This window comes from Oncorhynchus kisutch, linkage group LG17 (genome assembly GCF_002021735.2).
Source record: "Oncorhynchus kisutch isolate 150728-3 linkage group LG17, Okis_V2, whole genome shotgun sequence".
Lineage (NCBI taxonomy): Eukaryota > Metazoa > Chordata > Actinopteri > Salmoniformes > Salmonidae > Oncorhynchus > Oncorhynchus kisutch.
Genome location: NC_034190.2, coordinates 4,884,627 through 4,911,885, shown reverse-complemented (window position 1 = coordinate 4,911,885; position 27,259 = coordinate 4,884,627). Strand labels below are relative to the sequence as shown.

The 27,259-nt window shown below is 44.7% G+C and overlaps 1 protein-coding gene across 1 annotated transcript in view; it reads left to right on the top strand.

Annotated features, from left to right (window-relative positions):
• LOC109883025 (regulating synaptic membrane exocytosis protein 3) overlaps window positions 1–27,259 on the top strand; it is an 87,992-nt gene that overhangs the window by 42,321 nt on the left and 18,412 nt on the right. Inside the window, exons 3-4 of the mRNA XM_031795019.1 lie at window positions 26,078–26,219; window positions 26,428–26,540. Of these exons, the coding sequence (XP_031650879.1) occupies window positions 26,078–26,219; window positions 26,428–26,540 (255 nt within the window). The remainder of the gene's footprint in view (window positions 1–26,077; window positions 26,220–26,427; window positions 26,541–27,259) is intronic.

Genomic DNA, 27,259 nt, shown 5'->3' with positions numbered 1-27,259 from the left:
TAGGGTAGTAGTTCATTTCTTTAGACCAGGGTCTATAGGGTAGTAGTAGTTCACTACTTTAGACCAGGGTCTATAGGGTAGTAGTGCACTACTTTAGACCAGGGTCTATAGGGTAGTAGTGCACTACTTTAGACCAGGACCTATATGGTAGTAGTGCACTACTTTAGACCAGGACCTATAGGGTAGTAGGGCACCACTTTAGACCAGGGTCTATAGGGTAGTAGTGCACTACTTTAGACCAGGGTCTATAGGGTAATAGTGCACTACTTTAGACCAGGGTCTATAGGGTAGTAGTTCACTACTTTAGACCAGGGTCTATAGGGTAGTAGTTCAGTACTTTAGACCAGGGTCTATAGGGTAGTAGTAGGGCACTACTTTAGACCAGGGTCTATAGGGTAGTAGTGCACTACTTTAGACCAGGGTCTATTGGGTAGTAGTAGTTCACTACTTTAGACCAGGGTCTATAGGGTAGTAGTAGTTCACTACCTTAGACCACGGTCTATAGGGTAGTAGTGCACTACTTTAGACCAGGACCTATAGGGTAGTAGTGCACTACTTTAGACCAGGACCTATAGGGTAGTAGTGCACTACTTTAGACCAGGGTCTATAGGGTAGTAGTGCACTACTTTAGACCAGGGTCTATAGGGTAGTAGTAGTTCACTACTGTAGACCAGGGTCTATAGGGTAGTAGTAGTTCACTACTTTAGACCAGGGTCTATAGGGTAGTAGGGCACTACTTTAGACCAGGGTCTATAGGGTAGTAGTGCACTACTTTAGACCAGGGTCTATAGGGTAGTAGTAGTTCACTACTGTAGACCAGGGTCTATAGGGTAGTAGTGCACTACTTTAGACCAGGGTCTATAGGGTAGTAGTGCACTACTTTAGACCATGGTCTATAGGGTAATAGTGCACTACTTTAGACCAGGGTCTACAGGGTAGTAGTTCACTACTTTAGACCAGGGTCTATAAGGTAGTAGTAGTTCACTACTTTAGACCAGGGTCTATAAGGTAGTAGTAGTACACTACTTTAGACCAGGGTCTATAGGGTTGTAGTTCACTACTTTAGACCAGGGTCTATAGGGTAGTAGTTCACTACTTTAGACCAGGGTCTATAGGGTAGTAGTAGTTCACTACTGTAGACCAGGGTCTATAGGGTAGTAGTTCACTACTTTAGACCAGGGTCTATAGGGTAGTAGTAGTTCACTACTTTAGACCAGGGTCTATAGGGTAGTAGTGCACTACTTTAGACCAGGGTCTATACGGTAGTAGTGCACTACTTCAGACCAGGGTCTATAGGGTAGTAGGGCACTACTTTAGACCAGGACCTATAGGGTAGTAGTAGTTCACTACTGTAGACCAGGGTCTATAGGGTAGTAGGGCACCACTTTAGACCAGGGTCTATAGGGTAGTAGTGCACTACTTTAGACCAGGGTCTATAGGGTAGTAGTTCACTACTTTAGACCAGGGTCTATAAGGTAGTAGTAGTACACTACTTTAGACCAGGGTCTATAGGGTTGTAGTTCACTACTTTAGACCAGGGTCTATAGGGTAGTAGTAGGGCACTACTTTAGACCAGGGTTTATAGGGTAGTAGTAGTTCACTACTTTAGACCAGGGTCTATAGGGTAGTAGTTCACTACTTTAGACCAGGGTCTATAGGGTAGTAGTGCACTACTTTAGACCAGGGTCTATAGGGTAGTAGTAGTTCACTACTTTAGACCAGGGTCTATAGGGTAGTAGTAGTGCACTACTTTAGACCAGGGTTTATAGGGTAGTAGTAGTTCACTACTTTAGACCAGGGTCTATAGGGTAGTAGTAGTTCACTACTTTAGACCAGGGTCTATAGTGTAGTAGTGCACTACTTTAGACCAGGGTCTATAGGGTAGTAGTGCACTACTTTAGACCAGGGCCTATAGGGTAGTAGGGCACTACTTTAGACCAGGGTCTATAGGGTAGTAGTAGTTCACTACCTTAGACCAGGGTCTATAGGGTAGTAGTGCACTACTTTAGACCAGGACCTATAGGGTAGTAGTGCACTACTTTAGACCAGGGTCTATAGGGTAGTAGTGCACTACTTTAGACCAGGGTCTATAGGGTAGTAGTTCGCTACTTTAGACCAGGGTCTATAGGGTAGTAGTAGTTCACTACTTTAGACCAGGGTCTATAGGGTAGTAGTAGTGCACTACTTTAGACCAGGGTTTATAGGGTAGAAATAGTGCACTACTTTAGACCAGGGTTTATAGGGTAGTAGTAGTTCACTACTTTAGACCAGGGTCTATAGGGTAGTAGTGCACTACTTTAGACCAGGGTCTATAGGGTAGTAGTAGTTCACTACTTTAGACCTGGGTCTATAGGGTAGTAGTGCACTACTTTAGACCAGGGTCTATAGGGTAGTAGTAGTTCACTACTTTAGACCAGGGTCTATAGGGTAGTAGTGCACTACTTTAGACCAGGGTCTATAGGGTAGTAGTAGTTCACTACTTTAGACCAGGGTCTATAGGGTAGTAGTAGTTCACTACTTTAGACCAGGGTCTATAGGGTAGTAGTGCACTACTTTAGACCAGGGTCTATAGGGTAGTAGTAGTGCACTACTTTAGACCAGGGTCTATAGGGTAGTAGTAGTTCACTACTTTAGACCAGGGTCTATAGGGTAGTAGTAGTTCACTACTTTAGACCAGGGTCTATAGGGTAGTAGTAGTTCACTACTTTAGACCAGGGTCTATAGGGTAGTAGTTCACTACTTTAGACCAGGGTCTATAGGGTAGTAGTGCACTACTTTAGACCAGGGTCTATAGGGTAGTAGTAGTTCACTACTTTAGACCAGGGTCTATAGGGTAGTAGTAGTGCACTACTTTAGACCAGGGTTTATAGGGTAGTAGTAGTTCACTACTTTAGACCAGGGTCTATAGGGTAGTAGTAGTTCACTACTTTAGACCAGGGTCTATAGTGTAGTAGTGCACTACTTTAGACCAGGGTCTATAGGGTAGTAGTGCACTACTTTAGACCAGGGCCTATAGGGTAGTAGGGCACTACTTTAGACCAGGGTCTATAGGGTAGTAGTTCACTACCTTAGACCAGGGTCTATAGGGTAGTAGTGCACTACTTTAGACCAGGACCTATAGGGTAGTAGTGCACTACTTTAGACCAGGGTCTATAGGGTAGTAGTGCACTACTTTAGACCAGGGTCTATAGGGTAGTAGTTCGCTACTTTAGACCAGGGTCTATAGGGTAGTAGTAGTTCACTACTTTAGACCAGGGTCTATAGGGTAGTAGTAGTGCACTACTTTAGACCAGGGTTTATAGGGTAGAAATAGTGCACTACTTTAGACCAGGGTTTATAGGGTAGTAGTAGTTCACTACTTTAGACCAGGGTCTATAGGGTAGTAGTGCACTACTTTAGACCAGGGTCTATAGGGTAGTAGTAGTTCACTACTTTAGACCTGGGTCTATAGGGTAGTAGTGCACTACTTTAGACCAGGGTCTATAGGGTAGTAGTAGTTCACTACTTTAGACCAGGGTCTATAGGGTAGTAGTTCACTACTTTAGACCAGGGTCTATAGGGTAGTAGTAGTTCACTACTTTAGACCAGGGTCTATAGGGTAGTAGTAGTTCACTACTTTAGACCAGGGTCTATAGGGTAGTAGTGCACTACTTTAGACCAGGGTCTATAGGGTAGTAGTAGTGCACTACTTTAGACCAGGGTCTATAGGGTAGTAGTAGTTCACTACTTTAGACCAGGGTCTATAGGGTAGTAGTAGTTCACTACTTTAGACCAGGGTCTATAGGGTAGTAGTAGTTCACTACTTTAGACCAGGGTCTATAGGGTAGTAGTTCACTACTTTAGACCAGGGTCTATAGGGTAGTAGTGCACTACTTTAGACCAGGGTCTATAGGGTAGTAGTAGTTCACTACTTTAGACCAGGGTCTATAGGGTAGTAGTAGTGCACTACTTTAGACCAGGGTTTATAGGGTAGTAGTAGTTCACTACTTTAGACCAGGGTCTATAGGGTAGTAGTAGTTCACTACTTTAGACCAGGGTCTATAGTGTAGTAGTGCACTACTTTAGACCAGGGTCTATAGGGTAGTAGTGCACTACTTTAGACCAGGGCCTATAGGGTAGTAGGGCACTACTTTAGACCAGGGTCTATAGGGTAGTAGTTCACTACCTTAGACCAGGGTCTATAGGGTAGTAGTGCACTACTTTAGACCAGGACCTATAGGGTAGTAGTGCACTACTTTAGACCAGGGTCTATAGGGTAGTAGTGCACTACTTTAGACCAGGGTCTATAGGGTAGTAGTTCGCTACTTTAGACCAGGGTCTATAGGGTAGTAGTAGTTCACTACTTTAGACCAGGGTCTATAGGGTAGTAGTAGTGCACTACTTTAGACCAGGGTTTATAGGGTAGAAATAGTGCACTACTTTAGACCAGGGTTTATAGGGTAGTAGTAGTTCACTACTTTAGACCAGGGTCTATAGGGTAGTAGTGCACTACTTTAGACCAGGGTCTATAGGGTAGTAGTAGTTCACTACTTTAGACCTGGGTCTATAGGGTAGTAGTGCACTACTTTAGACCAGGGTCTATAGGGTAGTAGTAGTTCACTACTTTAGACCAGGGTCTATAGGGTAGTAGTGCACTACTTTAGACCAGGGTCTATAGGGTAGTAGTAGTTCACTACTTTAGACCAGGGTCTATAGGGTAGTAGTAGTTCACTACTTTAGACCAGGGTCTATAGGGTAGTAGTGCACTACTTTAGACCAGGGTCTATAGGGTAGTAGTAGTGCACTACTTTAGACCAGGGTCTATAGGGTAGTAGTAGTTCACTACTTTAGACCAGGGTCTATAGGGTAGTAGTAGTTCACTACTTTAGACCAGGGTCTATAGGGTAGTAGTGCACTACTTTAGACCAGGGTCTATAGGGTAGTAGTAGTTCACTACTTTAGACCAGGGTCTATAGGGTAGTAGTGCACTACTTTAGACCAGGGTCTATAGGGTAGTAGTAGTTCACTACTTTAGACCAGGGTCTATAGGGTAGTAGTGCACTACTTTAGACCAGGGTCTATAGGTTATTAGTAGTTCACTACTTTAGACCAGGGTCTATAGGGTAGTAGTGCACTACTTTAGACCAGGGTCTATAGGGTAGTAGTAGTGCACTACTTTAGACCAGGGTCTATAGGGTAGTAGTAGTTCACTACTTTAGACCAGGGTCTATAGGGTAGTAGTGCACTACTTTAGACCAGGGTCTATAGGGTAGTAGTAGTTCACTACTTTAGACCAGGGTCTATAAGGTAGTAGTAGTTCACTACTTTAGACCAGGGTCTATAGGGTAGTAGTAGTTCACTACTTTAGACCAGGGTCTATAGGGTAGTAGTAGTGCACTACTTTAGACCAGGGTTTATAGGGTAGAAATAGTGCACTACTTAGACCAGGGTTTATAGGGTAGTAGTAGTTCACTACTTTAGACCAGGGTCTATAGGGTAGTAGTGCACTACTTTAGACCAGGGTCTATAGGGTAGTAGTAGTTCACTACTTTAGACCTGGGTCTATAGGGTAGTAGTGCACTACTTTAGACCAGGGTCTATAGGGTAGTAGTAGTTCACTACTTTAGACCAGGGTCTATAGGGTAGTAGTGCACTACTTTAGACCAGGGTCTATAGGGTAGTAGTAGTTCACTACTTTAGACCAGGGTCTATAGGGTAGTAGTAGTTCACTACTTTAGACCAGGGTCTATAGGGTAGTAGTGCACTACTTTAGACCAGGGTCTATAGGGTAGTAGTAGTGCACTACTTTAGACCAGGGTCTATAGGGTAGTAGTAGTTCACTACTTTAGACCAGGGTCTATAGGGTAGTAGTAGTTCACTACTTTAGACCAGGGTCTATAGGGTAGTAGTGCACTACTTTAGACCAGGGTCTATAGGGTAGTAGTAGTTCACTACTTTAGACCAGGGTCTATAGGGTAGTAGTGCACTACTTTAGACCAGGGTCTATAGGGTAGTAGTAGTTCACTACTTTAGACCAGGGTCTATAGGGTAGTAGTGCACTACTTTAGACCAGGGTCTATAGGTTATTAGTAGTTCACTACTTTAGACCAGGGTCTATAGGGTAGTAGTGCACTACTTTAGACCAGGGTCTATAGGGTAGTAGTAGTGCACTACTTTAGACCAGGGTCTATAGGGTAGTAGTAGTTCACTACTTTAGACCAGGGTCTATAGGGTAGTAGTGCACTACTTTAGACCAGGGTCTATAGGGTAGTAGTAGTTCACTACTTTAGACCAGGGTCTATAAGGTAGTAGTAGTTCACTACTTTAGACCAGGGTCTATAGGGTAGTAGTGCACTACTTTAGACCAGGGTCTATAGGGTAGTAGTAGTTCACTACTTTAGACCAGGGTCTATAGGGTAGTAGTGCACTACTTTAGACCAGGACCTATAGGGTAGTAGTAGTTCACTACTTTAGACCAGGGTCTATAGGGTAGTAGTGCACTACTTTAGACCAGGGTCTACAGGGTAGTAGTGCACTACTTTAGACCAGGGTCTAGAAGGTAGTAGTAGTTCACTACTTTAGACCAGGGTCTATAGGGTAGTAGTAGTGCACTACTTTAGACCAGGGTCTATAGGGTAGTAGTAGTTCACTACTTTAGACCAGGGTCTATAGGGTAGTAGTAGTTCACTACTTTAGACCAGGGTCTATAGGGTAGTAGTGCACTACTTTAGACCAGGGTCTATAGGGTAGTAGTAGTTCACTACTTTAGACCAGGGTCTATAGGGTAGTAGTGCACTACTTTAGACCAGGGTCTATAGGGTAGTAGTAGTTCACTACTTTAGACCAGGGTCTATAGGGTAGTAGTGCACTACTTTAGACCAGGGTCTATAGGTTATTAGTAGTTCACTACTTTAGACCAGGGTCTATAGGGTAGTAGTGCACTACTTTAGACCAGGGTCTATAGGGTAGTAGTAGTGCACTACTTTAGACCAGGGTCTATAGGGTAGTAGTAGTTCACTACTTTAGACCAGGGTCTATAGGGTAGTAGTGCACTACTTTAGACCAGGGTCTATAGGGTAGTAGTAGTTCACTACTTTAGACCAGGGTCTATAAGGTAGTAGTAGTTCACTACTTTAGACCAGGGTCTATAGGGTAGTAGTGCACTACTTTAGACCAGGGTCTATAGGGTAGTAGTAGTTCACTACTTTAGACCAGGGTCTATAGGGTAGTAGTGCACTACTTTAGACCAGGACCTATAGGGTAGTAGTAGTTCACTACTTTAGACCAGGGTCTATAGGGTAGTAGTGCACTACTTTAGACCAGGGTCTACAGGGTAGTAGTGCACTACTTTAGACCAGGGTCTAGAAGGTAGTAGTAGTTCACTACTTTAGACCAGGGTCTATAGGGTAGTAGTAGTGCACTACTTTAGACCAGGGTCTAGAAGGTAGTAGTAGTTCACTACTTTAGACCAGGGTCTATAGGGTAGTAGTAGTTCACTACTTTAGACCAGGGTCTATAGGGTAGTAGTAGTTCACTACTTTAGACCAGGGTCTATAGGGTAGTAGTAGTTCACTACTTTAGACCAGGGTCTATAGGGTAGTAGTAGTTCACTACTTTAGACCAGGGTCTATAGGGTAGTAGTAGTGCACTACTTTAGACCAGGGTCTATAGGGTAGTAGTAGTTCACTACTTTAGACCAGGGTCTATAGGGTAGTAGTAGTTCACTACTTTAGACCAGGGTCTATAGGGTAGTAGTGCACTACTTTAGACCAGGGTCTATAGGGTAGTAGTTCACTACTTTAAACCAGGGTCTATAGGGTAGTAGTTCACTACTTTAGACCAGGGTCTATAGGGTAGTAGTAGGGCACTACTTTAGACTAGGGTCTATAGGGTAGTAGTTCACTACTTTAGACCAGGGTCTATAGGGTAGTAGTTCACTACTTTAGACCAGGGTCTATAGGGTAGTAGTTAACTACTTTAGACCAGGGTCTATAGGGTAGTAGTAGGGCACTACTTTAGACCAGGGTCTATAGGGTAGTAGTTCACTACTTTAGACCAGGGTCTATAGGGTAGTAGTTCACTACTTTAGACCAGGGTCTATAGGGTAGTAGTTCACTACTTTAGACCAGGGTCTATAGGGTAGTAGTGCACTACTTTAGACCAGGGTCTATAGGGTAGTAGTAGTTCACTACTTTAGACCAGGGTCTATAGGGTAGTTGTAGTTCACTACTTTAGACCAGGGTCTATAGGGTAGTAGTTCACTACTTTAGACCAGGGTCTATAGGGTAGTAGTAGTTCACTACTTTAGACCAGGGTCTATAAGGTATTAGTAGTTCACTACTTTAGACCAGGGTCTATAGGGTAGTAGTAGTTCACTACTTTAGACCAGGGTCTATAGGGTAGTAGTAGTTCACTACTTTAGACCAGGGTCTATAGGGTAGTAGTAGTTCACTACTTTAGACCAGGGTCTATAAGGACTCTGTGTCACAGCAGGTTATTAGCTGCTGTATCGACACTGAGACTCAGTATGAGACAGGTACTACAGGATGTATCTGAACTGCTCGGCCAATAGAAGTGATAACTTGTCTCTCTTTCTCTTTTCAGGTTTTATATGCTTCTTTTCACCTTTTTTTAATTTTTTAAATCTTGAGTGTTTTCTGATAACCCACCGTGACCTAGCAGTGTAATAGCTAGGTCCAGTAGTCTTTCCAAGAAAACTCAGGGCCCTAGTCAAATAGAAGCTCTGCATAATGGTGTCATAGGTTTGCATAATGGTGGCATAGGTCTGCATAATGGTGGCATAGGTTTGCATAACGGTGTCATAGGTCTGCATAATGGTGGCATAGTTCTGCATAATGGTGGCATAGGTTTGCATAATGGTGGCATAGGTTTGCATAATGGTGGCATAGGTTTGCATAATGGTGGCATAGGTTTGCATAATGGTATCATATGTCTGCATAATGGTGGCATAGGTCTGCATAATGGTGGCATAGGTCTGCATAATGGTGGCATAGGTCTGCATAATGGTGGCATAGGTTTGCATAATGATGCCATAGGTTTGCATAATGGTGGCATAGGTTTGCATAATGGTATCATAGGTCTGCATAATGGTGTCATAGGTCTGCATAATGGTGGCATAGGTCTGCATAATGGTGGCATATGTTTGCATAATGGTGTCATAGGTTTGCATAATGGTGGCATGGTTTGCATAATGGTATCATAGGTCTGCATAATGGTGTCATAGGTCTGCATAATGGTGGCATAGGTCTGCATAATGGTGTCATAGGTCTGCATAATGGTGACATAGGCATATCAATAGAAGGGACTTTTGTCACGTTCGTTTGTATAGACGGAACAAGGCGCAGTATGTTGAGTTCCACATAATATTTCAAACTTCTTACGGCTGAAATCCCGCTAACGGGATCGATATGACAACAGCCAGTGAAAGTGCAGGGCCCCAAATTCAGAACAACAGAAATCTCATAATTTAAATTCCTCAAACATACAAGTATTTTACACCATTTTAAAGATAAACTTGTTGTTGATCCCACCAGAGTGTCTGATTTCAAAACGGCTTTACGACGAAAGCGCCACAACCGATTATGTTAGGTCAGCAGTCACAGAAAAACACAGCCATTTTTCCAGCCAAAGAGAGGAGTCACAAAAAGCAGAAATAGAGATACAATTAATCACTAACCTTTGATGATCTTCATCAGATGACACTCATAGGACTTCATGTTACACAATACATGTATGTTTTGTTCGATAAAGTTAATATTTATATCCAGAATCTCAGTTTACATTGGTGCGTTATGTTCAGTAATGTTTTGCTTCCAAAACATCCGGTGATTTTTGCAGAGAGCCACATCAATTTACAGAAATACTCATAATAAACATTGATAAAATTATACAATTGTTATGTGTGGAATTATAGATATACTTTTAATGCAACCGCTGTGTCAGATTTCTAAAAAACTTTACAGAAAAAGCACACCATGCAATAATCTGAGTACGGCGCTCAGAGACCAAAACCAGCCATACAGATACCCGCCATGTTGTGGAGTCAACAGGAGTCAGAAATAACATTATAAATATTCACTTACCTTTGATGATCTTCATCAGAATGCACTCCCAGGAATCCCAGTTCCACGGTAAATGTTTGTTTTGTTCGATAAAGTCCATCATTTATGTCCAAATACCTCCTTTTTGTTTGTGCGTTTAGTTCACAAATCCAAACTCACGAGGCGCGAGCACCAGGTCCAGACGACATGTCAAAAAGTTCTGTTACAGTTCGTAGAAACATGACAAACGATGTATAGAATCAATCTTTAGGATGTTTTTAACATAAATCTTCAATAATGTTTCAACCGGAGAATTCCTTTGTCTGTAGAAATGCAATGGAACGCAGGTCTCTCTCACGGGAGCTTGTGTGATCAGCTCATGGCACTCTGGCAGACCTCTGGTTGAAACAAGGTTCTAAAGACTGTTGACATCTAGTGGAAGCCTTAGGAAGTGCAATAAGACCACATTTACACTGTTTCTTGGATAGGCAAAGAGTCGAAAAACTACAAACCTCAGATTAACCAACTTCCTGGTTGGATTTTATCTCAGGTTTTTGCCTGCCCTATGAGTTCTGTTATACTCACAGACATCATTCAAACAGTTTTAGAAACTTCAGAGTGTTTTCTATCCAAGTCTAATACTATGCATATCTTAGCTTCTGGGCCTGAGTAGCAGGCAGTTTACTCTGGGCACCTTATTCATCCCAAGCTACTCAATAACGCCCCCCAGCCATAAGAAGTTAAATAGTGAAACTTAGCAAAACAAACAATAAACAAACAAACAAACGAAACAACAAACCGTGACAACAGAGTAATATATATATATATAAATAATAATAAATTAAATATGACCCCCAATTAGAGACAACGATAGCCAGCTGCCTCTAATTGGGAAACAAAACCAAAACACCAACATAGAAAAATAAAAAACAAGAACATCCACATAGAAAATATAAACTAGACTAAATCCCTAGTCACGCCCTGACCTACTGTACCATAGAAAATAAAGGCTTCCTATTGGTCAGGAAGATATAATATATTAGATATTTATACTGATATGTTTGATTTATTTCACCTTTATATAAGCCTGGTTACAACTGCGACCTGGCCAAGCAAAGCAATTCGACACATACAACAACACAGAGTTACATATGGAATAAACAAAAACATACAGTCAATAATACAGTAGGGGAAAAAAAGAAAAAAAAGTCTATATACAGTGACTTCAAATGAGGTAAGATAAGGGAGTATTGGCAATAAATACGCCATGGTGGTGAAGTAATTACAATATAGCAATTAAACACTGGAATGGTAGATGTGCAAAAGAAGAATGTGTAAGTAGAGATACTGGGGTGCAAAGGAGCAAGATAAATACAGTATGGGGATGGGGTAGTTGGATGGGCTATTTACAGATGGGCTATGTACAGGTGCAGTGATCTGTGAGCTGCTATGACAGCTGGTGCTTAAAGCTAGTGAGGGAGATGTGAGTCTCCAGCTTCAGTGATTTTTGTAGTTTGTTCCAGTCATTGGCAGCAGAGAACTGGAAGGAAGGGGACCAAATGAGGAATTGGCTTTGGGGATGACCAGTGAGATATACCTGCTGGAGCGCGTGCTACGGGTGGGTGCTGCTATGGTGACCAGTGAGTTGAGATAAGGCGGGGCTTTACCTAGCAGAGACTTGTAGATGACCTGGAGCCAGTGGGTTTTGCGACGAGTATGAAGCGAGGGCCAACCAACGAGAGCGTACAGGTCATAGTGGTGGGTAGTGTATATGGGGCTTTGGTGACAAAACGGATGGCACTGTGATAGACTGCATCCAATTTGTTGAGTAGAGTGTTGGAGGCTATTTTATAGATGACATCGCCGAAGTCGAGGATCGGTAGGATGGTCAGTTTTACGAGGGTATGTTTAGCAGCATGAGTGAAGCCGATTCTAGATTTAATTTTGGATTGGAGATGCTTAATATGAGTCTGGAAGGAGAGTTTACGGTCTAACCAGACACCTAGGTATTTGTAGTTGTCCACCTATTCTAAGTCAGAGCCGTCCAGGGTAGTGATGCTGGACGGGTGGGCAGGTGCGGGCAGCGATCGATTGAATAGCATGCATTTAGTTTTACTTGCATTTAAGAGCAGTTGTGGGCCACGGAAGAAGAGTTGTATGGCATTGAAGCTCGTCTGGAGGTTAGTTAAAACAGTGTCCAAAGAGGGGCCAGAAGTATACAGAATGGTGTCGTCTGCGTAGAGGTGGATCAGAGAATCACCAGCAGGAAGAGCAACATCATTGATGTATACAGAGAAGAGAGTCGGCCCAAGAATTGAACCCTGTGGCACCCCCGTGCCAGAGGTCCGGACAACAGGCCCTCCGATTTGACACACTGAACTCTATCAGAGAAGTTGTTGGTGAACCAGGCGAGGCAATCATTTGAGAAACCAAGGCTGTCGAGTCTGCCAATAAGAATATGCTGATTGACAGAGTCGAAAGCCTTGGCCAGGTCGAAGAAGACTGCTGCACAGTAATGTCTCTTATCGATGGCGGTTATGATGTCGTTCAGGACCTTGAGCGTGGCTGAGGTGCACCCATGACCAGCTCTGAAAACAGATTGCATAGCGGAGAAGGTACGGTGGGATTCGAAATGGTCGGTGATCTGTTTGTTAACTTGGCTTTAGAAGACCTTAGAAAGGCAGGGTAGGATAGATATAGGTCTGTAGAAGTTTGGGTCAAGAGTGTCCCCCCCTTTGAAGAAGGGGATGACCGCGGCAGCTTTCCAATCTTTGGGAATCTCAGACGATACGAAAGAGAGGTTGAACAGGCTAGTAATAGGGGTTGCAACAATTTTGGCAGATAATTTTAGAAAGAGAGGGTCCAGATTGTCTAGCCTGGCTGATTTGTAGGGGTCCAGATTTTGCAGCTCTTTCAGAACATCAGCTGAATGGATTTGGGAGAAGGAGAAATGGGGAAGGCTTGGGCGAGTTGCTGTTGGGGGTGCAGTGCTGTTGTCCGGGGTAGGAGTAGCCAGGTGGAAAGCATGGCCAGCCGCAGAAAAATGCTTATTGAAATTCTCAATTATAGTGGATTTATCGATGGTGACAATGTTTCCTAGCCTCAGAGCAGTGGGCAGCTGGGAGGAGGTGTTCTTCTTCTCCATGGACTTTACAGTGTCCCAGAACTTTTCTGAGTTTGTACTACAGGATGCAAATTTCTGTTTGAAAAATCTAGTCTTAGCTTTCCAACTGCCTGTGTATATTTGTTCCTAACTTCCCTGAAAAGTTGCATATCATGGAGGCTATTCAATGCTAATGCAGAATGCCACAGGATGTTTTTGTGCTGGTCAAGGGCAGACAGGTCTGGAGTGAACCAATGGCTATATCTGTTCCTAGTTCTACATTTTCGGAATGGGGCTTATTTAAGATGGTGAGGAAGGCACACGGAGAAAGAGAAGAGCGGAGAAGAGGAGGATAGAGGAAACTAATGGAGTGTAAAGTAATGAAGAGAGGAGAGGAGATGACGAGAGAGGAGAGGAGAGAAAGGAGAAGAGAGGAGGAGAAAGGAGAGGATGCGAGAGAAGATGAGAGGAGATGATGAGAGAGGAGAGGAGGGGAGGAGATAAGGAGAAAGGAGAGGATTGGAGGGAGAGAGAGAGGAGAGAGAAGAGGAGGAGAGGAGATGACGAGAGAGGAGAGGAGAGAAAGGAGAAGAGAGGTGGAGAAAGGAGAGGATGAGAGAGAAGATGAGAGGAGAGAGGAGAGGAGATGAGATGACGAGAGAGGAGAGGAGGGAAGGGGAGGAGAGAAGGAGAAAGGAGAGGATTGGAGGGAGAGAGAAGAGGAGAGGAGCGAGGGGGAGAGAGGAGGAGAAAGGATAGGAAGAAATATGAGTTGGAAATTTCAGTCACTCACCCACTCCTAAAATGACATTACATCCTCCTAGCAGCTAGCTGTTTTTAGCTTTTTTTCATAAATAGCTGATGTGAGCAAGACCAGGTCAACATTCACAAAGCCGAGGGGCCAGACGGATTACCAGGAGGTGTATTCAAAGCACGGACCAACTATCAAGTGTCTTCACTGACAATTTCAACCTCTCCGAGTCTGTAATACTTAGATGTTTCAAACAGACCACCATAGTCCCTGTGCCCAAGAAAGCGAAGGTAAACTGTCTAAATGATTACCGCCCCGTGCACTCACGTCGGTAGCCATGAAGTGCTTTGAAAGGCTGGTTATGGATCACATCAACAGCATCCTCCCGGATACCCTAGACCCACTCCAATTCGCATACCGCCCCCAACAGATCCACAGGTGACGCAATCTCAATCACACTCCACACTGCCCTTTCCCACCTGGACAAAAGGAACACCTATGAGAGAATGATGTTCATTGACTACAGCTCAGCGTGCAACACCATAGTGCCCACAAAGCTCATCACTTAGCTAGGGACCCTGGGACTAAACCCCTCCCCCTGCAACTGGATCCTGGACTTCCTGATGGGCCGCCCCCAGGTGGTAAGGGTAGGTAATTACACGCCATGGTCCAAACACACCAAGACAGTCGTGAAGAAGGCACGACAACACCTTTTCCCCCTCAGGAGACTGAAAAGATGATGACATCAGTCCCCAGATCCTCAAAAAGTTATACAGCTGCACCATCGAGAGCATCCTAACCGGTTGCATCACCGCCTGGTATGGCAACTGCTCGGCATCTGATCTAGTGCGAACTGGGGCCAAGCTTCCTGCCATCCAGGATCTATATACTGGGCGGTATCAGAGGAAGGCCCAATAAAAGTCACCCAAGTCAGACTGTTCTTTCTGCTACCGCACGGTACCGTAGCACCAAGTCTAGGTCCAAAAGGCTCCTTAACAGCTTCTACCTCCAAGTCATAAGACTGCTGATCAATTAATCAAATGGCCACCCAGACTATTTACATTGAACCCCCCCTCCATTTGTTTTGTAAACTGCTGCTCTGTTTATTATCTACAGTGCCTTGCGAAAGTATTCGGCCCCCTTGAACTTTGCGACCTTTTGCCACATTTCAGGCTTCAAACATAAAGATATAAAACTGTATTTTTTTGTGAAGAATCAACAACAAGTGGGACACAATCATGAAGTGGAACGACATTTATTGGATATTTCGAACTTTTTTAACAAATCAAAAACGGAAAAATTGGGTGTGCAAAATTATTCAGCCCCTTTACTTTCAGTGCAGCAAACTCTCTCCAGAAATTCAGTGAGGATCTCTGAATGATCCAATGTTGACCTAAATGACTAATGATGATAAATACAATCCACCTGTGTGTAATCAAGTCTCCGTGTAAATGCACCTGCACTGTGAGAGTCTCAGAGGTCCGTTAAAAGCGCAGAGAGCATCGTGAAGAACAAGGAACACACCAGGCAGGTCCGAGATACTGTTGTGAAGAAGTTTAAAGCCGGATTTGGATACAAAAAGATTTCCCAAGCTTTAAACATCCCAAGGAGCACTGTGCAAGCGATAATATTGAAATGGAAGGAGTATCAGACCACTGCAAATCTACCAAGACCTGGCCGTCCCTCTAAACTTTCAGCTCATACAAGGAGAAGACTGATCAGAGATGCAGCCAAGAGGCCCATGATCACTCTGGATGAACTGCAGAGATCTACAGCTGAGGTGGGAGACTCTGTCCATAGGACAACAATCAGTCGTATATTGCACAAATCTGGCCTTTATGGAAGAGTGGCAAGAAGAAAGCCATTTCTTAAAGATATCAATAAAAAGTTTGCCACAAGCCACCTGGGAGACACACCAAACATGTGGAAGAAGGTGCTCTGGTCAGATGAAACCAAAATTGAACTTTTTGGCAACAATGCATAACGTTATGTTTGGCGTAAAAGCAACACAGCTCATCACCCTGAACACACCATCTCCACTGTCAAACATGGTGGTGGCAGCATCATGGTTTGGGCCTGCTTTTCTTCAGCAGGGACAGGGAAGATGGTTAAAATTGATGGGAAGATGGATGGAGCCAAATACAGGACGATTCTGGAAGAAAACCTGATGGAGTCTGCAGAAGACCTAAGACTGGGACGGAGATTTGTCTTCCAACAAGACAATGATCCAAAACATAAAGCAAAATCTACAATGGAATGGTTCAAAAATAAACATATCCATGTGTTAGAATGGCCAAGTCAAAGTCCAGACCTGAATCCAATCGAGAATCTGTGGAAAGAACTGAAAACTGCTGTTCACAAATGCTCTCCATCCAACCTCACTGAGCTCGAGCTGTTTTGCAAGGAGGAATGGGAAAAAATTTCAGTCTCTCGATGTGCGAAACTGATAGAGACATACCCCAAGCGACTTACAGCTGTAATCGCAGCAAAAGGTGGCGCTACAAAGTATTAACTTAAGGGGGCTGAATAATTTTGATCGCCCAATTTTTCAGTTTTTGATTTGTTAAAAAAGTTTGAAATATCCAATAAATGTCGTTCCACTTCATGATTGTGTCCAACTTGTTGTTGATTCTTCACAAAAAATACAGTTTTATATCTTTATGTTTGAAGCCTGAAATGTGGCAAAAGGTCGCAAAGTTCAAGGGGGCCGAATACTTTCGCAAGGCACTGTATGCATAGTCACTTAACCCCCCCCCTACATGTATAAATAACCTTGACTAGCCTGTAACCCCCCACATATACTTGGTACCTGTACCCTATAGCCTCATTATTGCTATTTTATTGTGTTACTTTTAACTCCAACCCCGTTCCTGGAGAGATACCCTCCTGTAGGTTTTAACTCCAACCCTGTTCCTGGAGAGATACCCTCCTGTAGGTTTTAACTCCAACCCTGTTCCTGGAGAGATACCCTCCTGTAGGTTTTAACTCCAACCCTGTTCCTGGAGAGATACCCCCCTGTAGATGTTAACTCCAACCCTGTTCCTGGAGAGAAACCCTCCTGTAGGTTTTAACTCCAACCCTGTTCCTGGAGAGATACCCTCCTGTAGGTTTTAACTCCAACCCTGTTCCTGGAGAGATACCCTCCTGTAGGTTTTAACTCCAACCCTGTTCCTGGAGATACCCTCCTGTAGGTTTTAACTCCAACCCTGTTCCTGGAGAGATACCCTCCTGTAGGTTTTAACTCCAACCCTGTTCCTGGAGAGATACCCTCCTGTAGGTTTTAACTCCAACCCTGTTCCTGGAGAGATACCTTCCTGTAGGTTTTAACTCCAACCCTGTTCCTGGAGAGATACCCTCCTGTAGGTTTTAACTCCAACCCTATTCCTGGAGAGATACCCTCCTGTAGGTTTTAACTCCAACCCTGTTCCTGGAGAGATACCCTCCTGTAGGTTTTAACTCTAACCCTGTTCCTGGAGAGATACCCTCCTGTAGGTTTTAACTCTAACCCTGTTCCTGGAGAGATACCCTCCTGTAGGTTTTAACTCCAACCCTGTTCCTGGAGAGATACCCTCCTGTAGGTTTTAACTCCAACCCTGTTCCTGGAGAGACACCCTCCTGGAATTAACCTGGTTCAGCTGATCAACCAGATAACTATTAGGGTTGGAGTGAAAATCTACAGGATGGTAGCTCTCCAGGAACAGGGTTGGAGAGCCCTGGTAGAAAGAGAGAGCGTCAGAGAGAGAGAGCGTGAGAGAGAGAAGAGAGGGAGAGAGAGAGAGAGAGAGAGAGAGAGAGAGAGGGGGAGAGAGAGTGTGTGAGAGAGTGTGTGAGAGAGTGAGAGATAGAGGGAGAGAGATAGAGGGAGGGAGGGAGAGAGAGAGAGAGAGAGAGAGAGAGAGAGAGAGAGAGCGAGACGGGGGGAGAAAGCTGGTGAGCACCCGGGATGAGATCTTGGTGCAGTGCAGATGGTATTGCCATGGAAACGGATGGAGAAAAGAGAAGGGAAAGTTCACTGCAGATCACCACATGAACCCGGGGGGGGGGGGGGGGGATGTTGGCTTATTGATGAGTTGGTTTGTTGATTGGCTTATTGGTTGGTTTGTTGATTGGCTTGCTGGTTGGTTGGTTGGTTGGTCAGTTGATTGATTGGTTGGTTGATTGATCATTACAGCGAGCGGCCAGACTGGATATTTTCTGGTTATGACACCCTGTTGTCTCAAATGGGGGAGTTTGTGTCTGTATCTGAGGGCCAGGGTTGTCATGGTAGCGGGGGCCTTAGAGTTTGTCTGAGCGTGTTGCTTGGGAGAGATATTCCTGACTACAGGTTTAAAATAGATACACCGCAGTTCTTCTGATCCTCCAGTACTGTCTCCTCTCTCTCTCTCTGATCCTCCAGTACTGTCTCCTCTCTCTCTCTCTGATCCTCCACTGCTGTCTCCTCTCTCTCTCTCTGATCCTCCAGTACTGTCTCCTCTCTCTCTCTCTCTGATCCTCCACTGCTGTCTCCTCTCTCTCTCTCTCTGATCCTCCACTGCTGTCTCCTCTCTCTCTCTCTCTGATCCTCCAGTACTGTCTCCTCTCTCTCTCTCTCTCTGATCCTCCAGTACTTTCTCCTCTCTCTCTCTCTGATCCTCCACTGCTGTCTCCTCTCTCTCTCTCTGATCCTCCACTGCTGTCTCCTCTCTCTCTCTCTGATCCTCCACTGCTGTCTCCTCTCTCTCTCTCTGATCCTCCAGTACTGTCTCCTCTCTCTCTCTCTGATCCTCCAGTACTGTCTCCTCTCTCTCTCTCTGATCCTCCAGTACTGTCTCCTCTCTCTCTCTCTGATCCTCCACTGCTGTCTCCTCTCCTCTCCTCTCTCTCTCTCTGATCCTCCAGTACTGTCTCCTCTCTCTCTCTCTCTGATCCTCCAGTACTGTCTCCTCTCTCTCTCTCTGATCCTCCACTGCTGTCTCTCTCTCTCTCTGATCCTCCAGTACTGTCTCCTCTCTCTCTCTCTGATCCTCCAGTACTGTCTCCTCTCTCTCTCTGATCCTCCAGTACTGTCTCCTCTCTCTCTCTCTGATCCCCCAGTACTGTCTCCTCTCTCTCTCTCTGATCCTCCAGTACTGTCTCCTCTCTCTCTCTCTGATCCTCCAGTACTGTCTCCTCTCTCTCTCTCTGATCCTCCAGTACTGTCTCCTCTCTCTCTCTCTGATCCTCCAGTACTGGCTCCTGTCTCTCTGATCCTCCAGTAATGTCTCCTCTCCTCTCTCTCTGATCCTCCAGTACTGTCTCCTCTCTCTCTCTCTGATCATCCACTGCTGTCTCCTCTCCTCTCCTCTCTCTCTCTCTCTGATCCTCCAGTACTGTCTCCTCTCCTCTTTCTCTGATCCTCCAGTACTGGCTCCTCTCTCTCTCTCTCTGATCCTCCAGTACTGTCTCCTCTCTCTCTCTCTCTCTGATCCTCCACTGCTGTCTCCTCTCCTCTCCTCTCTCTCTCTCTGATCCTCCAGTACTGTCTCCTCTCTCTCTCTCTGATCCTCCAGTACTGTCTCCTCTCTCTCTCTCTCTCTGATCCTCCAGTACTTTCTCCTCTCTCTCTCTCTGATCCTCCACTGCTGTCTCCTCTCTCTCTCTCTGATCCTCCACTGCTGTCTCCTCTCTCTCTCTCTGATCCTCCAGTACTGTCTCCTCTCTCTCTCTCTGATCCTCCAGTACTGTCTCCTCTCCTCTCTCTCTGATCCTCCAGTACTGTCTCCTCTCTCTCTCTCTGATCCTCCACTGCTGTCTCCTCGCCTCTCCTCTCTCTCTCTCTGATCCTCCAGTACTGTCTCCTCTCTCTCTCTCTGATCCTCCAGTACTGTCTCCTCTCTCTCTCTCTGATCCTCCACTGCTGTCTCTCTCTCTCTCTGATCCTCCAGTACTGTCTCCTCTCTCTCTCTCTGATCCTCCAGTACTGTCTCCTCTCTCTCTCTGATCCTCCAGTACTGTCTCCCTCTCTCTCTCTGATCCCCCAGTACTGTCTCCTCTCTCTCTCTCTGATCCTCCAGTACTGTCTCCTCTCTCTCTCTCTGATCCTCCAGTACTGTCTCCTCTCTCTCTCTCTGATCCTCCAGTACTGTCCTCCTCTCTCTCTCGCTGATCCTCCAGTACTGGCTCCTGTCTCTCTGATCCTCCAGTAATGTCTCCTCTCCTCTCTCTCTGATCCTCCAGTACTGTCTCCTCTCTCTCTCTCTGATCATCCACTGCTGTCTCCTCTCCTCTCCTCTCTCTCTCTCTCTGATCCTCCAATACTGTCTCCTCTCCCTCTTTCTCTGATCCTCCAGTACTGGCTCCTCTCTCTCTCTCTGATCCTCCAGTACTGTCTCCTCTCTCTCTCTCTCTCTGATCCTCCACTGCTGTCTCCTCTCCTCTCCTCTCTCTCTCTCTGATCCTCCAGTACTGTCTCCTCTCTCTCTCTCTGATCCTCCAGTACTGTCTCCTCTCTCTCTCTCTCTCTGATCCTCCAGTACTGTCTCCTCTCCTCTCTCTCTCTGATCCTCCAGTACTGTCTCCTCTCCTCTCTCTCTCTCTGATCCTCCAGTACTGTCTCCTCTCTCTCTCTCTGATCCTCCAGTACTGTCTCCTCTCTCTCTCTCTCCCTCTCTGATCCTCCACTGCTGTCTCCTCTCTCTCTCTCTCTCTCTGATCCTCCACTGCTGTCTCCTCTCTCTCTCTCTGATCCTCCAGTACTGTCTCCTCTCCTCTCTCTCTCTCTGATCCTCCAGTACTGTCTCCTCTCTCTCTCTCTGATCCTCCAGTACTGTCTCCTCTCTCTCTCTCTGATCCTCCTCTCCTCTCCTCTCCTCTCCTCTCCTCTCCTCTCCTCTCCTCTCCTCTCCTCTCCTCTCCTCTCCTCTCCTCTCCTCTCCTCTCCCTCTCCTCTCCTCTCCTCTCCTCTCCTCTCCTCTCCTCTCCTCTCCTCTCCTCTCCTCTCCTCTCCTCTCTCCCCTATCTCTCTTTGTATCTCGCTCTCTCTCTCTGTCTCCTCTCTCTTCGTCTCTCTTCGTCTCTCTCTTCCACAGTCTCTCTCTCTCTCATCATTGGATGTTGAATTTGTAGAATCTCTAGTGGAGCTGTTGGGGGCTGTACCAGAGAACCTACAGCATTTACAGTAGGCCTACATCACAATAGCACTATTATAACCTATTAGGTTTTGTTCCGTCACCATTACATCAAGTTACGTCCATGTCAAGGTGCACCCGATGTCTCTTTCTCCCCCTAGCCTACCTTTCTCTAAATCACCAGGGTCCACTTTCTCCCCCTTATCTCTAATACTCTAAATCACCAGGGTCCACTATCTCCCCCTAGCCTCCCTTCTCTAAATCACAAGGGTCCACTGCCTCCCCCTAGCCTCTAATACTCTGTGTGGGTGTGGATGTGTGTGTGTGTGTGTGTGTGCGTGCGCGTGTGTGTGTGTGTGTGTAAGGATATGTATTTTTAGCCTCAGATTTTTTGTCCCTGAGCCTGTCTCGGTTGCTACGGTCACCAGGGTTGTCTGGTTGCTATGACATTGACTGTCGGGTGCTCAAAGACAATGAGTTTGGTACATTGATATATCATATTAAATGTGTATATTGATATATCATTGTCACGCATTGGTCTTAGTGTTTTGTGTTTTCATTATATATTTGGTCAGGCCAGGGTGTGACAGGGGTTTACGTGTTGTATTTCGTATTGGGGTTTGTTGTATTTGGGATCGCGGCTGATTAGGGGTGTGTCTAGTTAGGTTTGGGCTGCCTGAGGCGGTTCTCGATCAGTCAGGTGTTTCTTGTTGCCTCTGATTGGGAACCGTATTTAGGTAGCCTGAGTTTCACTTTGTCTTTCGTGGGGTGATTGTTCCTGTCTCTGTGTAGTGTTCACCAGATAGGCTGTAATAAGTTTCACGTTCCGTTTGTTGTTTTTGTATTTATTCGTTATTTCATGTACCGTCACTTTTTCATTAAAAACATGAGTAACCACCACGCTGCATTTCGGTCCGACTCTCTTTCAACAAACGAAGAACGGCGTTACACTCATATTACATGTATTTATTCTAACAAACCTTTGCCTCCTTGTTGCTCATATGTGAGTGTTTGTTTCTGAACTTGTAAGTGTGTATGTTTCTAAGCGTGTGTATGTGTGTGTGTGTTGTGTGTATATTACCTGGCTCAGTGTTTTATAGTCCTATGTATAGTCCCAGGGGACCTGCACACCCTACTGTTCATGTATTTATAGCTAGCTCTTTTCATCTTACCGCTGACTGTGTGTGTTTCAAATACATTTTACTCTTCAAATAATATCATGGGGGTGTAGGGATGAAGGGGGAGGGAAGGAGAGGAGAGGAGAGGGAGAGAATGTGACAGCTGTGAGTTAGCCAGAGAGATAAAACAGAGAACTAGCCAGGGAGTCAAAACAGAGAACTAGCCAGGGAGTCAAAACAGAGAACTAGCAGGGAGTCAAAACAGAGAACTAGCAGGGAGTCAAAACAAAGAACTAGCAGGGAGTCAAAACAGAGAACTAGCAGGGAGTCAAAACAGAGAACTAGCAGGGAGTCAAAACAGAGAACTAGCAGGGAGTCAAAACAGAGAACTAGCAGGGAGTCAAAACAGAGAACTGGCAGGGAGTCAAAACAGAGAACTAGCCAGGGAGTCAAAACAGAGAACTAGCCAGGGAGTCAAAACAGAGAACTAGCAGGGAGTCAAAACAGAGAACTAGCCAGGGAGTCAAAACAGAGAACTAGCAGGGAGTCAAAACAGAGAACTAGCAGGGAGTCAAAACAGAGAACTAGCAGGGAGTCAAAACAGAGAACTAGCAGGGAGTCAAAACAGAGAACTAGCAGGGAGTCAAAACAGAGAACTAGCCAGGGAGTCAAAACAGAGAACTAGCCAGGGAGTCAAAACAGAGAACTAGCAGGGAGTCAAAACAGAGAACTAGCAGGGAGTCAAAACAGAGAACTAGCCAGGGAGTCAAAACAGAGAACTAGCCAGGGAGTCAAAACAGAGAACTAGCAGGGAGTCAAAACAGAGAACTAGCAGGGAGTCAAAACAGAGAACTAGCCAGGGAGTCAAAACAGAGAACTAGCAGGGAGTCAAAACAGAGAACTAGCAGGGAGTCAAAACAGAGAACTAGCCAGGGAGTCAAAACAGAGAACTAGCAGGGAGTCAAACAGAGAACTAGCAGGGAGTCAAAACAGAGAACTAGCAGGGAGTCAAAACAGAGAACTAGCAGGGAGTCAAAACAGAGAACTAGCAGGGAGTCAAAACAGAGAACTAGCAGGGAGTCAAAACAGAGAACTAGCAGGGAGTCAAAACAGAGAACTAGCAGGGAGTCAAAACAGAGAACTAGCCAGGGAGTCAAAACAGAGAACTAGCCAGGGAGTCAAAACTGAGAACTAGCAGGGAGTCAAAACAGAGAACTAGCAGGGAGTCAAAACAGAGAACTAGCAGGGAGTCAAAACAGAGAACTAGCCAGGGAGTCAAAACAGAGAACTAGCCAGGGAGTCAAAACAGAGAACTAGCAGGGAGTCAAAACAGAGAACTAGCAGGGAGTCAAAACAGAGAACTAGCAGGGAGTCAAAACAGAGAACTAGCCAGGGAGTCAAAACAGAGAACTAGCAGGGAGTCAAAACAGAGAACTAGCAGGGAGTCAAAACAGAGAACTAGCAGGGAGATACAACAGAGAACTAGCCAGGGAGTCAAAACAGAGAACTAGCCAGGGAGTCAAAACAGAGAACTAGCCAGGGAGTCAAAACAGAGAACTAGCAGGGAGATACACCTCTGCAGATCACATGGAGTGTGGCATAATTATGCTTACATCACCCTCAATGGCTCAAACACACACACACACACACACACAGAGAGAGAGAGAGAGAGAGAGAGAGAGAGACACACACCTACACACCTCAATGACATCTCTGTGCCAGATGCCCTGAAAGCTGCTTGGGGGGTTAGTGAGCCAGCTCTCACTTTTTTCTCCTACAGTAAATACTTTCTCCTTAAATCAAATTCAAATCAAATTTATTTATATAGCCCTTCGTACATCAGCTGATATCTCAAAGTGCTGTACAGAAACCCAGCCTAAAACCCCAAACAGCAAGCAATGCAGGTGTAGAAGCATCCTTACAGTCCTCCTTTACCCTCCCTCCTTCCTCATACATTAATCCTGTCCATTGTTGATTTGCTATGGTATGTTTGTGTGTGTGTGTGAGAGAGAGAGAGAGAGAGGGAGAGAGAGAGAGAGAGAGAGAGATAGAGAGAGATAGAGAGAGAGAGAGAGTGTGAGAGAAAAAGAGAGTGGGGGAGATGGAGAGATTAAAGTTAGAATATAGAGAGAATAAAGAGAGAGTATAGAGAGAATATAGAGAGAGTATAGAGATAATATAGAGAGAATATAGAGAGAGTATAGAGATAATATAGAGATAATATAGAGAGAATATAGAGAGAGTATAGAGATAATATAGAGATAATATAGAGAGAATATAGAGAGAGTATAGAGAGAGTATAGAGATAATATAGAGAGAATATAGAGAGAGTATAGAGAGAATATAGAGAGAGTATAGAGATGATATAGAGAGAATATAGAGAGAGTATAGAGAGAATATAGAGAGAGTATAGAGATAATATAGAGAGAATATAGAGAGAGTATAGAGATGATATAGAGAGAATATAGAGAGAGTATAGAGAGAGTATAGAGAGAATAAAGAGAGAATAAAGAGAGAATGAACGAGTTAGAGACTTGGTGGGAAAGACAGGGTGAGTGTAGAGGACAGGCCTCTAGTGGATCTTATGGGAACTGTTGTGTCTATTGCTTGAGCCTACACACTACTAAACTGTGTGATCACACCTCTGTGTCAGCAGGCTTACTTGTCAACCGTACGTGTGTGTGTGTGTGTGTGTGTGTGTGTCCATCTCCCTAATATACCTAACACAGAATCTCTGAACCTGTGTAGCCTTCAACCGAGGCATAAAGTTAGCCTTTATTATACTGAACATTGATTGAATCATTTGTTTACTATTTTATTTGGATTGAAATAGGTCCAAAGTTTTCTCAGCTGAAATAAAAGATCCCAGAAAATGTTCCATACGCACAAAAAAAATATTATTTCTCTCAAATGATGTGCACAAATTTGTTTACAGCCCTGTTAGTGAGCATTGTTTTGCCAAGATAATCCATCCACCTGACAGGTGTGGCATATCAAGAAACTGATTAAACAGCATGATCATTACACAGGTGCACCTTGTGCTGGGGACAATAAAAGGCCACTCTAAATTTAGATTCATCACACAACGCAATGCCACACATGTTTCAAGTGTTGAGGGAAGGTGTGATTGGTTGTTGCCAAGAACAACCACAGACAATGCCACCTCAGGACCTCCACATTCGGCGTCTTCACCTGCCCCCCCCCCCCCCCCCCCCCCTTTGTGGGGAAAAACTGATTCTGATTGGCTGTTAGTAGGCCTGTGCCCTCCCAGGCCCAACCATGGCTGCCCAAACACTGCCCAGTCATGTGAAATCCATTGATTAGGACCTAATGAATTTATTTCTATAGACTCATTCCCTTATATTAACTGTAACTCGGTAAAAAGCCTTATCGGAAGAATTGTTGGTGTGTTTATGTGTGTAATTATAAATTGAAGACATATACCGGGAACTACAGGTGTTCCATTTAAGAGCTGCTGACTATGACTTGACATATTCCTTAAACCTACAGAGAATATAGAGAGAATATAGGGACAATTCAGAGATAATATAGGGACAATACAGAGATAATATAGGGACAATTCAGAGATAATATAGGGACAATTCAGAGATAATATAGGGACAATTCAGAGATAATATAGGGACAATACAGAGATAATGTAGGGACAATACAGAGATAATATAGAGAGAATATAGGGACAATACAGAGATAATATAGAGAGAATATAGGGACAATTCAGAGATAATATAGGGACAATACAGAGATAATATAGAGAGAATATAGGGAGAATGAAGAGAGAATATAGAGAGAATATAGAGAGAATATAGAGAGAATAAAGAGAGAATATAGAGAGAATGAAGAGATAATAAAGTGACTCAGTGTCAGCTACAGTTACTAGAAGTCTTCAGAACGGTCTTGATCGGTCCTCGAAACCCTAACCTTTAACTTCTAACCCCTGACCTCTGTCCTCTCATCTCCAGAAGAACGAGTGAAGAAGCTGCGCGGTACGATCCGGCGGAGCACGGAGACGGGCATCGCTGTGGAGATGAGGAACCGGGTCACGCGACAGGGCAGCAAGGAGTCCACCGACGGCAGCACCAACTCCAACAGCTCAGACGGAACGTACGCTACTCATATATTACTCGTTCTGTAACTGCTGTACGTGAGCGTTGTACCTGCCTGTACCCAGCAGCCTGCTACAGCTGTGGTTCAGTCCATGTCGTAGCCCGAACCGTCTCCAGCTACCCTACTGTCTCCACATCATTAAACCACCATTCCATCCATCAATCACTCATTCTATTCCTTTCACTCTCTCTTTTTCTCTCTCTAGGTTTATCTTCCCCCCCACTCGCATGGGTCCAGAGAGCCAGTTTAGTGACTTTCTGGATGGACTAGGCCCCGCCCAGATCGTAGGCCGACAGACACTAGCCACACCCTCCATGGGTAAGTCAATCATTGGAGTCTCTCTGTCTGAAAACAGCTTCTGTGATGTGATAACTTAATATATGCCAAGACGCCATTACCATAGCCCCTCCCCCCTCTGTGTTTGCTGATCGTCACATACCAGGTGGTGTATGAATATGGAGATGGCTCTACATTAGATACCAGCTGGTGTGTGAATATGGAGATGGCTCTACATTAGATACCAGGTGGTGTGTGAATATGGAGATGGCTCTACATTAGATACCAGGTGGTGTGTGACTATGGAGGTGCCTCTACATTAGATACCAGGTGGTGTGTGAATATGGAGATGGCTCTACATTAGATACCAGGTGGTGTGTGAATATGGAGATGGCTCTACATTAGATACCAGGTGGTATATGAATATGGAGATGGCTCTACATTAGATACCAGGTGGTATATGAATATGGAGATGGCTCTACATTAGATACCAGGTGGTGTGTGAATATGGAGATGGCTCTACATTAGATACCAGGTGGTATATGAATATGGAGATGGCTCTACATTAGATACCAGGTGGTGTGTGAATATGGAGATGGCTCTACATTAGATACCAGGTGGTGTATGAATATGGAGATGGCTCTACATTAGATACCAGGTGGTGTATGAATATGGAGATGGCTCTACATTAGATACCAGGTGGTGTGTGAATATGGAGATGGCTCTACATTAGATACCAGGTGGTGTATGAATATGGAGAT